The sequence below is a fragment of the Amphiprion ocellaris genome, chromosome 12 (genome assembly GCF_022539595.1).
Source record: "Amphiprion ocellaris isolate individual 3 ecotype Okinawa chromosome 12, ASM2253959v1, whole genome shotgun sequence".
Lineage (NCBI taxonomy): Eukaryota > Metazoa > Chordata > Actinopteri > Pomacentridae > Amphiprion > Amphiprion ocellaris.
The window spans coordinates 27,913,188-27,923,913 of record NC_072777.1 but is presented as its reverse complement, the minus strand read 5'-3'; the positions used below and the strand labels follow the sequence as shown (position 1 = coordinate 27,923,913).

General features: G+C 38.2%; 1 protein-coding gene across 1 annotated transcript; it reads right to left on the bottom strand.

Annotated features, from left to right (window-relative positions):
• Positions 1 to 1,425: 1,425 nt before the first annotated feature.
• LOC118470077 (uncharacterized) lies at positions 1,426 to 5,268 on the bottom strand. Its single transcript, XM_035946734.2, has 6 exons — positions 4,064 to 5,268; positions 3,797 to 3,836; positions 3,102 to 3,135; positions 2,945 to 2,992; positions 2,562 to 2,733; positions 1,426 to 1,825 (listed from the first exon to the last, which is right to left on the bottom strand). Exons 1-6 carry the CDS (start codon positions 4,342 to 4,344, stop codon positions 1,681 to 1,683), a joined length of 720 nt encoding a protein of 239 aa, XP_035802627.2. The 5' UTR covers positions 4,345 to 5,268; the 3' UTR covers positions 1,426 to 1,680.
• Positions 5,269 to 10,726: the final 5,458 nt, after the last annotated feature.

Below are 10,726 nucleotides of genomic sequence, written 5' to 3'. Positions count from 1 at the left end.
CAAGAAAGAGATTGAGTTTGGTTGAGCCCACCTGTTAGATGATCCTGACGACACACTTGGCCCTTTAGCATCAGTCAGTCTTTAGTAACAAACTTTGGAGCGATCCTTGACAACTCCTTCAAATTTACCAGACAGATCAGTTTAGTGGTCATAACTTTTTTCACTTTAGTTTTTAGCCAAAGTGAAGGCCTATCTGTCTCCCGAAGGCTTAGAAAAAGTTATCTTTGCCTCTAGTACCACTCAACTAGATTATTGTCTTTCTTTGTATGTGGGTGTATAATTCTCAGCTGCAGGTGGTACAAAATGCAGCTGCTCATCTTTAAACAGGAAATAAAAGTGTGGTCACATAACACCAGTATTGGCTTCCCAGTACTGGCTTCATGTCCATTTCAGGATGGATTTTAAAATTTTACTGTTGTTTTTAAGGTTATAACTGCGTTGGTGTTTCCGTATTTAGCAGGACTTTTACATGTTAACACCCCATTTAGAGCACTGAAGACAGCCAACCAGATGCTCTTAGATGTTCCAAAATCGGCAAACAGAAAGAGCGAAATCTAAAATTTGCAGTAGCTGGTCCTGATCTTTATAGGCCAACTATGGTGAGCCTTTAGGACACATACAGTTGGAGACAAAATTATTAGCCCCCCCCCATGAAATTTTAGTTTTATTTATTTTTTAAATACCAAATGCTGTTAAACAGTTCAAGGAATTTTTAACACAGCTTTTCCAAACATCCTAGTTTTATTTTGGATGCTTATATTATTTTACTTTGCACCAGAAACAAAATTATTTAAAAACAAAAACTACCTGGGTCAAAATTAATATCCCCCTTAAGAACCAAACTTTTTATTAAGCCCAACCACAAACCACTGCTGAACAATCATGTGCTTTAACTTTGTAATGCTCACAGTTTGTAATCAATCAATCTGGGAGTTGAGCACCCCAGTGACCCTAATGAGGATTGAGTGGTGTATAGATAATGGATGGATGGATAGTTTTTGGTTTTGTTAAATCATTTTGCTTCTGTGTGCAAAGTAAAATAATGTAAGGATTCAAAATAAAACTAGGACGTTTGGAAAACCTATGTAAAAAAAATCCTTGATAGGTTTAACAGCACTTGGGAATTTTGGGAAAAAAAAGTTTCATAGGGGGGTTAATAATTTTGTCTTCAACTGTATATGTCTAGACAGACATGGATGTGAACTGCAACTTGACTAGTTGGTGGAACCATAAACTGGTAACTCTAGATGTTTGGTGGCATGATATCTATAAAGTACAATTTGTGATACATATGTCTGGATTATTCACACCAAGTCATAAATTTTTCTGAGTCTGGCAGCTCTTTTGTGCAGTTTCAACGGGTCAAATATAAACTTAAAGACAACAAAGAATTTGTTATTCATTAGTAGCTTTATTGCTGTTGATTCTTAGTTTGTTTCCAACATTAGCCAAACAAGATAGATCCAAATCACCATTCTCAAAGAGTACTCTTGCATACAAACAATGAGAAGAGAATAAATCAACTTTGCATTAGCAGCTTAACATTCCATATGTTGAATGTACTCATATAAAACCTCCACCACAGAAAGGGGGATGGCAGACAAAGCAAACACTTCCCCTTGTAAAAAATGACAAATGACCTACAATTTAATGTAGAAGTTATAGCAAACATAATGAACACTAATATTCTTTTTCTGCAAAGTGTACTTCTGAACCTCCACCACAGAAAGGGGGCTTGCAAAAAAAGCGAACACGATAGTTATTGCATATCTTCCCCCCAGGTTGGTCCTTGTTTAAACAGATGAATCCTGTTTTTGGATCATTTCTGAAAAAAGAAACCAACGTGACACTTGTTAAAAGCAACCTAATTAAAACAACTATTTACAGTTGTGAGCAGGAGTTTACCCACATTTATAAAAGTCATGTATATAAGGCAGTCTTGAGCTTCCAATGACTCTTATAATTAAATTTTCTATGACTGAATGATTAGAACACGTACATCGTTACAAAAAAACAATAGTTCATAGTGGCCATTTTATTATTTCGAGAGGACACATTTATGATCCTCTAGAAATACGCACAACGCACGATTATTATATGTGACAGAAACATGATCTTGAATTATTCCATCATAGAAAATTAGGAGTTATTGGGATTATTGTAAACTCAAGACTGACATATGTGTTCTTGACACATGTATGTAAACTTTTGTTTACAACTTGAAGCATTTCCAACTTTAACCATGCTAGTGATAATAAAAGGTAATATTAAAATGTCAGTCTATCAATGGGTCCATCACTGTGGTTCAGGCTGAAATATCTCCAAAAACATTGGTTGAGATGCCATCAAATTTTGTTCAGACCTCAACTTTTACTCTGGCACCACTAGCAGGGGGACATTTGCAGCTTTTAGTGACAGTGATCTTGACAGCTGTTGGATAAATTCTAATGAAATTTGGTACAGATGTTCATGTCACACTGTGGTGATCCCTTAAACTGTAATCTCAACAAACTCATTCAATGACAACACAAATACAACACTTTATTTATACTTGTACTTACTTAAAAATCACATCCCCTGCTGCAGCCACACTGAGTCCAGAAATAGTTTTGACTTCAATATCGGATGGGTTGTCGCAGATCTTTCCAGGGGCTTCTCTCAGAAGATCGGAGAGGGTTTCCCTGTCTCCATCACCAAAGGGGTTGTCTCTGCTATACCAATCTGTCCAGCATCCTGGAAAAAGGTGATCAATTTGAGATCAATTGGCAACAGGGAATATTGGAATTGTGTATATAACTGTGCATGTTGTAGTTTGGCCTAGATAAGTGTCATACTTTTAAAAAATACAAAAACAGCTGCAGTGTAAATTATAAAAAAAAAACAAAAAGTGTGATCTGCTTACGAATGTGAATGGGAGGCTGAAAGCTACAGTGAAGAGTCTTACCTATTACAGGATAAGAGGGCACTGCACCGAGAGCCTTCAGACTGTTGTCTAGTACAGATATGCAGAGATGCTATGTTTTGTTATTGTGCAAAGTGCTGATAAAGCATAAGAGCAGTAAAACTGGCAGCAGTTACTGTAACTACACAGATGAACTTACCTAAAACCAGTCCTACTACAATGGCAACACTCAGCTGGAAATAGAAAAGAGAAAGTTGGAATTTAAAAATCCACATCATGTTAAAAAATGTCAACAAAGGAATTCTTCGCGAATTAGCACCGTCACCTCACAGCTACAAGACCCCAGTCCACATCCCTTCCTGATTATTCTATGTGGACTTGGCATGTTCTCCCTGTGCAGCATGGGTTTTCACCAGGTTCTCTGGCTTCCTCCCACAATCAAAAGACATGCTGAGGTTAATTCTAAATTGTCCATTCTGTCCTGTGATCGACTGGTGACCTGTCCAGGGTGTCCCCTGCCTTTTCCATAAGTCAACTGGGATCAGCTGTAGTGTCTTTTGATAAGCAAATGTTCAGCTAGTCATATTGTCATGTTATCAGAAGGCCTACAACAAACCTATGAAAGAAAAAATGATCCACGAGTGTTTTTGTGACAAAGACACATGTGCTGCAATCATTCCATCATAGAAAATTCAGAGCTCTTGTTTTTGGAAATTCAAGACATTCATGTCTTTACAAGTGTAGATATCAGGGACCATCCAGCACTGCAAAGGGAATCCCAAATCACTGACACATTGTGATAATAGATACATTTTTGGAAGTTAGACAGTGTACAGCAGTCTGCCTGTCACAAATAAACAAAAATAGACATAAAAGCAGAAATATATAAATTACCAGTTTGATCATGGTTGTGGATGATGAGAAACCTTGAAACCTGTCAAAAGAGGAAAGAGAACAAAGACAGTAAATGCTGACTGACAAATATGAAACATCATAATATGAACGCCTGTTCTGATGGTGCCAGTGTGAGCTTCTGGCCAGAATTTTGAATGTGACACTAAATAGTCTTCCTGTTCTGTCTGAGGTCTGGGTCAACTTTGCCATCAGCCATGAGCCAAAGACATCAGAGAAAACAGGGTAAGTGTGAGAATCAAGACTTACCCAATGTGCTGCAGGTATGAGTGGTCCTTGTCTCTGTTGTGGTCGTAGTGGTCGAGGAGGTAACTCTTGTCCTGGTGTCCTGCGCTCATTGGAATATATACCTTTTTTGGATGGGACCTGTTTGTCCAGGAGTTCCTGACCAGCCAGCCGAGCGGCTTTAACCAGTGGGATGACAGTCCCCAGAGGCGGCGTGGACTTTTTGAGATGTTCATAACTCTTGGTTTTGCCCAGTCTGTGACTGACCCGACTGGATTATTATTATTTCTTTGTTCTACCAACATTCTGACAAAGTAACTCTTGTCCTGGAGTCCTACATTCCCTGTTAGCTGCTAAAACTTGCATGTCACCTGCATGTGATTAACTGTTTACTTTTTCTGCTGCTTTTATGAGAAATTAAAAGACTAATAAAACGAGGGCCAAAAGACACAATTACTTAGAGGCAAACCCAAAAACATTCACCCACAGGACCTGTCAGTAGAGAAAAATGGTTTTGTGAATCTGTGTCTGGCAAACTAAGCATCTCTCTGCCCATCTTTCTACCTATATACGGTCCTTTAACACTAACTTGAACATATTTAGTTGCCGGCAAGATGTAAGTAGTCGCAGGCTTTGGAATTATGTGTTCCAGAACACACACAAACTAAACAATCCCCCATTTGAAAAACATGCAATTTGAGAATAAGATATGTTAGCAAATAGTCATCCATGTATTGCAGTGGGTTGAGTGAGAAAACAGTTGTTGGAGATCAGATGTACTGTAACACCATTCTGCTGCAGTCACTTTAAAGCTTGTTTCATTGTAGTTTCACACAGATCAATGCACAGATAAGGAGGATGCATGCATTACATACTCTTTTTCCTGCAAACAGGTTTAAACTGGGTGTGTTGTTCAGGCTAAGTAAGTGTCACATGTGCACATAAAAACAAAAGGTTTGATCTACTTAGGAATGTGGGTGGGACAGTAGCAGGGCCATCATAAATGGAGTTCAAATAAACACTCAACCACTGAATGGTCATTTTAAATATCACCTCAAAAGAATCTGCAATCTGCCTGTACTGAAAGGAAATGCTATGAAAGAGGTAGTCCTGTGTGACAAACAAAAGAAAGGAAGAAGGAATTTATCAACAACCTACAAGAAAAATATCACAAAAACATGTTCTGCTTTTACAGAAGATGATTAATTATATTGACAGTCATTCGGTTTTCCCACAAAAGTGTCCTCGAGGAAGATTTCATGATTAACAACTTAAATGTGATTGAAAGATTTTTCCTTACTTTTACTCATAAACCATCCACAGATGGATAGACAGATTGATAAATAAATAAATATATTGATAAATAAAAAGATAGATTGCAAGACAGATACCTTACCTGAAACCGAGATGAAAATCAGCATTTTCGGTTCCCTTCTTGTAATTAACAGAACAATGTTGACAGCTGAAACTGCACAGCTGTCCTGAATCCCATAATCCAGACAGAAATTTGGCTCACTCTTGCAGTTAAAGGCAGCTGTCATGCTATCACGCAATTATAAAGGGATGATTCAGGTGCAAGTGGCTGATAGGAATTGGTGCACAGCACCTGTACTCTGAGTCACAACCAGCAATAGCGATATTTTAGAGACTGTTTAGGTGTTGTGGTTATATAAGGTGGAAAATTTGTGTCTGTAAGCCTGTGTGGGTACATCACATCTCCTCCTGTACCAGAGGTTTAACTAAATGGGTTTTGTAAAGATCTTCCAATGCTCTACTTTTAAACATTGACAATAACCTTGTCCAAGGGCGCTAGAATTTGGGCATGGTGGATAGGTGTCTTCTTGACCCTACCAATATTCAGCAACTACTGGATGGTCTAGGTCAATAATTTTGATCTAATTATGAAAATAATAATAATTTCTGTCAGTGTGTTATGAATGTATTTAGTATACAAATGAGCAGATCTCGTCCTCTATAACAAGACCCGCCTCCCTGGCCCAGCTACTTAATGGATTGACTTTGCCATTTCTTGCTAACGTCAACTGTTCTCAGTCAGCCGTATGTGCTTGTAAGTGATTGAGGAATGACACCATCATTTTACCAACAGTTCTGTGCATGAATAAAAGGGACAAATTGCATCTGTATTGATTCAGTAAGCAAGAGGAATTTTATCTTTCAGGTGACTAACTCCATTTCGTGTATTGCTTTTGTACTTTGCAGATATTATGCAACCAGCGATTTAGAACAACCACCAACCAGTCAAGCTCCAATTTAAATACGTGTTTGTCCAGATTCCTGTAATATGTGTAGCGAATACCTTGCAGCAGGTATGTCCACTGGGAGAAACGAAGTGAAAATAGCTTTCTTTGTGTTCAAATGGTTGACCAATAAAGCTGATTCTGAAAGAGCAGAAAGTTGCAGCCATAGCAGTGGACAATTCTGATGATGTTGCTAAAGAGAAGCTATAAATTCAAAAATGCGAATGCTTCATCCTCAACTTGACAGCACAGAAGGTTTATATAATCACCACCGTTTCAAGGTGGCCACCAAAGATTAGTGTCATTAATTCAGTATCCAGGCAAATGTGAAATATAGTCACAATCTTCCTTCCTGCTCCTGAGTTATGGCACTGAATAATGACGAGAAAAGTGCTTGTGTAGAATATTATGATGTCTAAGTGGAATTGACCTTTGACCTTTCAGTTATAAAATGTCATCACTTTATCATTTAATCCGATTAAATATTTGGGTGACATTTTGTCATAATTAGTGTATTAATTCTTATTTTGTGGCACAAATATGATTTGTGAGGTCACACTAACCTTGACCTTTAATCACCGGAATAAAATCAATTCATACTTAAGCCCAAGTAAATAAATACCTGAGCCAGACTTCAAGAAAATCCCTCAAGACTTTCTTGAGATATTGTGTGCATGAGAAGGTTGACACTGGTGCAGAGGCAAAAAATAAAACGGATGTTATGTTTTCTTTTTTACAACAAAGAGCAAAAGTAATTGGAAGTCAGCTAACTGGTCAATGAACATGTTGATTTTAAATGAAACCCTGTTTTCAACTGTGGAGAAAAAATGCCAACGTTAATTATAGAGCCACTCCAGTGAGAAACAAGTATTCTGCCTTGTTAACATGTCTATGTGGTGTGTTTTGTATGCTAGAAGACACATAGAAGACCGAAGCTGTGTCCCAAATCAGTCACTACTCACTATTTAGAGTGTTCGCCAATATGTAGTGCTGTCCAGATGTAATGGTACAATTGGTACACCCTATACAGTGCACTCAAAGTATCCCACAATGCACCATGACAAGTAGCGTTTAGTTAATGATTACTAAACCAAGCTTTATGCACCATCATGCATCGCCTCGAAGAACCATGACAGACGGATGGGCAGACGGACAAGAAAGCCAGCTGAGGATTGGTGGCATTTCCACAGCTTTCTGACAGCTATTTTTATTGTTAATACGTATTTTATTTGTATTAAGACATATTTTCTATGGATTATATCTTTTCTATATGTGTTGCTTGCCGAAATGGCACAAGACACATCCTGGAGCTATGGTGCAAAAATGTGCAAATTAAAAATAATTGAATTAATATGTTTAATGGAAACAGAGCAATGTATCACAACACAAAGAAAAAAGTTATGTTAATCTTTGGGAAACACGTTTAGCATAATATGAAGCCATCATAAAAATGTAAAAGTAGTAGTGTCTGAAAGCTCCCTACGTAGTTCACTATATAGTGGTCCCTGTGTAGGGAGTAGGGAATAAGTGGATGATTTCAGACACAGCCTGAGTATTTCCCCCTTAAAACTGCAGTCATCGCTGAGAGTCTCATAACTACAGTTTCTTTCGTAACTAAGCTAAGGAGTCAAAATGCCGTCAGCTTGCAGGGTGTTCAAACATGTATGACTGAATTACTCCAGTGAGCAGCAGAGAAATGGAAAAACTTTTTAAATATGTAACTTTGATACAATGAGATGAGATTTGACGGTTTTAATCAATGACCAGAAAAGGACTTAAACCTGGTTAACTAGCATTAACTAACAAGCTAATCCTGGCTTCTGTCATCTGTGTGTTAGCAGTCAGGTTGCTCTTGCAGGAGTAAACATAACATGAGTGAACACAGCAAATAAGGAGTTAAAGTTCAATCTTGAAATCCCATGAGAATATCACCAGAAATGAATCATTTTGTATGCAGGAAAGAGCAGCGGGCTAGACAAGTTGAACAGGCTAATGAGGAAGCAGGTTTTTCAGGATCTCAGGTGATGTCCTATAGGGAGACATTAGCATTAAAGTGAGTCTTAGGATGTTCAGATGACAAGGGATACTTCAGAATACCAAATGCAGTGAGGTACGAGAGTGAAACGGGTAAAGCTTACTGAATATATAAATGTTGATGCCCGGTGCAAAAATGCAGAAATACCGCTGGATGTTTTTTCTCTCTTTTCTGTCAACAGGCATTTTCCTGTACATAAACCATTTTTGTGTCAGCGCTCTCTTACATTTCAGAAAAAAAAAAAAACACGCAAATTATTTAAAATTGCATTCATTTTCATTTGTTGTCAGTAACAAAACAGATGATCGGCAGTGGCTTTGAAAAGTAGGTAGACTTGCAGATATAAAACAACAACAACGAGCTTAAAAGCCTCCACAGCTGAGGGGAAGTGGATAGATAATAATTTTATGAGTTTAGCCCTAAAAGCGACACGTTTCACATTACATTATTAATATGACAATATTGTTTGGAGCAGCTTTAAAATGTTAAACACTCCCTCTCGTAAAAATGACAAAATGACCTACAATTTAATGTAGGTGTTACAGCAAACAGAATGAACACTAATATTCTTTAACTCGAGTCTTTTTTTTTTTTTTTAAAGAAGATGACATGCAGCACAATCAGAATAATGCTTCCTGTGCAAGTGGATGTATTTGCTTAAAAAAAAAAAAAAAACTAACTGAAGGGCATTGTTTGGGAAACAATTAACAGCAATATAAGGAATCAATCTTGGAAATGAGAATAAACATTTTTTCCAAGAAATCAGTGCAATTTTGTAGAAAAACTGCTCCTGAATCTTTGAGAAAATAAATACAATTGGTATTGCTACACATACAAGACCAGAGTATCGCTGTCCTTTTTCAGTGTCCACCTTCTGCAGCAGCTCTGTGTGTGTGCACGCTAATTAATTGCCCTTTGAGAAGAATACCTACCTCCCACTGTTCAATAGCAGCTGGGGATAGTCTCTGTCTATTCATACATCAGCGTTAAACTTTGTCATCTGAAGGGGCCGGCGTAATATTTTACACTAAATTGTGCTTTGGACTGGATGCCAAAGTACAAATGACAACATGGTGTAGACTCATTTATCATCCCTCCTCGAACATACACACACCTCCCGCCATCTCCCTCTGCCCCTCCACACCTCCAGCCTCCCTCCTTCCCCTTGTCTCCATGGAAATCACTGGTGTCTCCATCCTCCTGCGATGAAGGAGCTGACTGCAGACTTTCTGTAGACCATCGGCCACATTTGCACAGATGGAGCTCCGAGAAAGCAAAGTTTTTGAGTGGAATCTCAAATATATACACGTTATGTTCTTTTCTTTTCTTTTTTTTTTTTTTTAGTATCACAGACACGTATTTGCCAGTTTCCCATTACTTTGATCAGCGCCAATGAATGCAAAAAGCAGCGCGATGATTATGTGTCACTCTGATCCGTAAATGTGCTGAGGATGGATGATGGATGAGTGTATAGTCGACACTGACTTGCTCAATAAACACTTTGAATCTTGACATCTTGATCCTGATAACTGAGATACTGTACATGTAAATGAACTGAATGTTTGGTTTTGTCTTGCACTGCTGTGTTATTTCTTTCCACCCCGCATCACGTTCTGTTTACTGTCGGTCATCCTGACACCTGCTTTGAGAAAACTGACAGTAAAATTATGTGAAGTCGCACTTTGGAATCTCAGGCAGCAGTAAAAGCACCATCTTTTTAATAATTTCAATATTTTAAAGAAGGAAAAGGGTAAAAGTCCTCAGGATTCTAGACTGAAATTATACCGTCCCTGTAATCCCCACAGAATGTGCTGTAGTTAATAATGTCACAGAAAGGTGTGTGGATTAGCCAGAATCGTGGAGCATTGTTTCTGAGAAGCAAAGCTGGTTGATGAATTTAATAACTAATAATTTAAACCTGCCATAGCCTATTTTAGAGAGCAGAGAGAAGCTGCAAACCCAGCAGTGGCATTTCCCATTTAAGCTGGTGATGAACTGATGAACGGGCATTAAATATTCATTTGCTTTTTAGTTAACTTCACCAACTCCTGGGGGAAATATCTGCCTCTTCGGCTGCTAAGCGCTCCAGGATGCTTACCACGACCGAATATGACCCTGATGACTGAGAAAACCAAAACAGAGAAGGTGTGGTCTGGAAATCAATCAGCTGAAGTAGAACCAAAGAGGACGGCAGGGTCAGGTTATAACTCTCCGTGGGTTTGTCACTGTGATCTTTGGTATACAAGTAAGTTTACACCACAAACTAAATTCCATTTTCGTCCACTGTAAAAGGCAGAAATCTCGAAAGACACATATCTCAAAACCTGGACAAATAAAACCTAAAAATCTCTGCAAGGCAAGTTACTACAAGAGAAAATATGTTGTGGTTTCCAT

Coding starts and splice junctions, on each gene's coding strand:
- LOC118470077 (XM_035946734.2), bottom strand. CDS start 4,344: ATGTTGGTAGAACAAAGAAATAATAATAATCCAGTCGGGTCAGTCACA. Junction 3,136..3,796: donor CCACAACCATGATCAAACTG/GTAATTTATATA, acceptor TTCTATTTCCAG/CTGAGTGTTGCCATTGTAGT. Junction 1,826..2,561: donor GCAGGGGATGTGATTTTTAA/GTAAGTACAAGT, acceptor TTCTTTTTTCAG/AAATGATCCAAAAACAGGAT.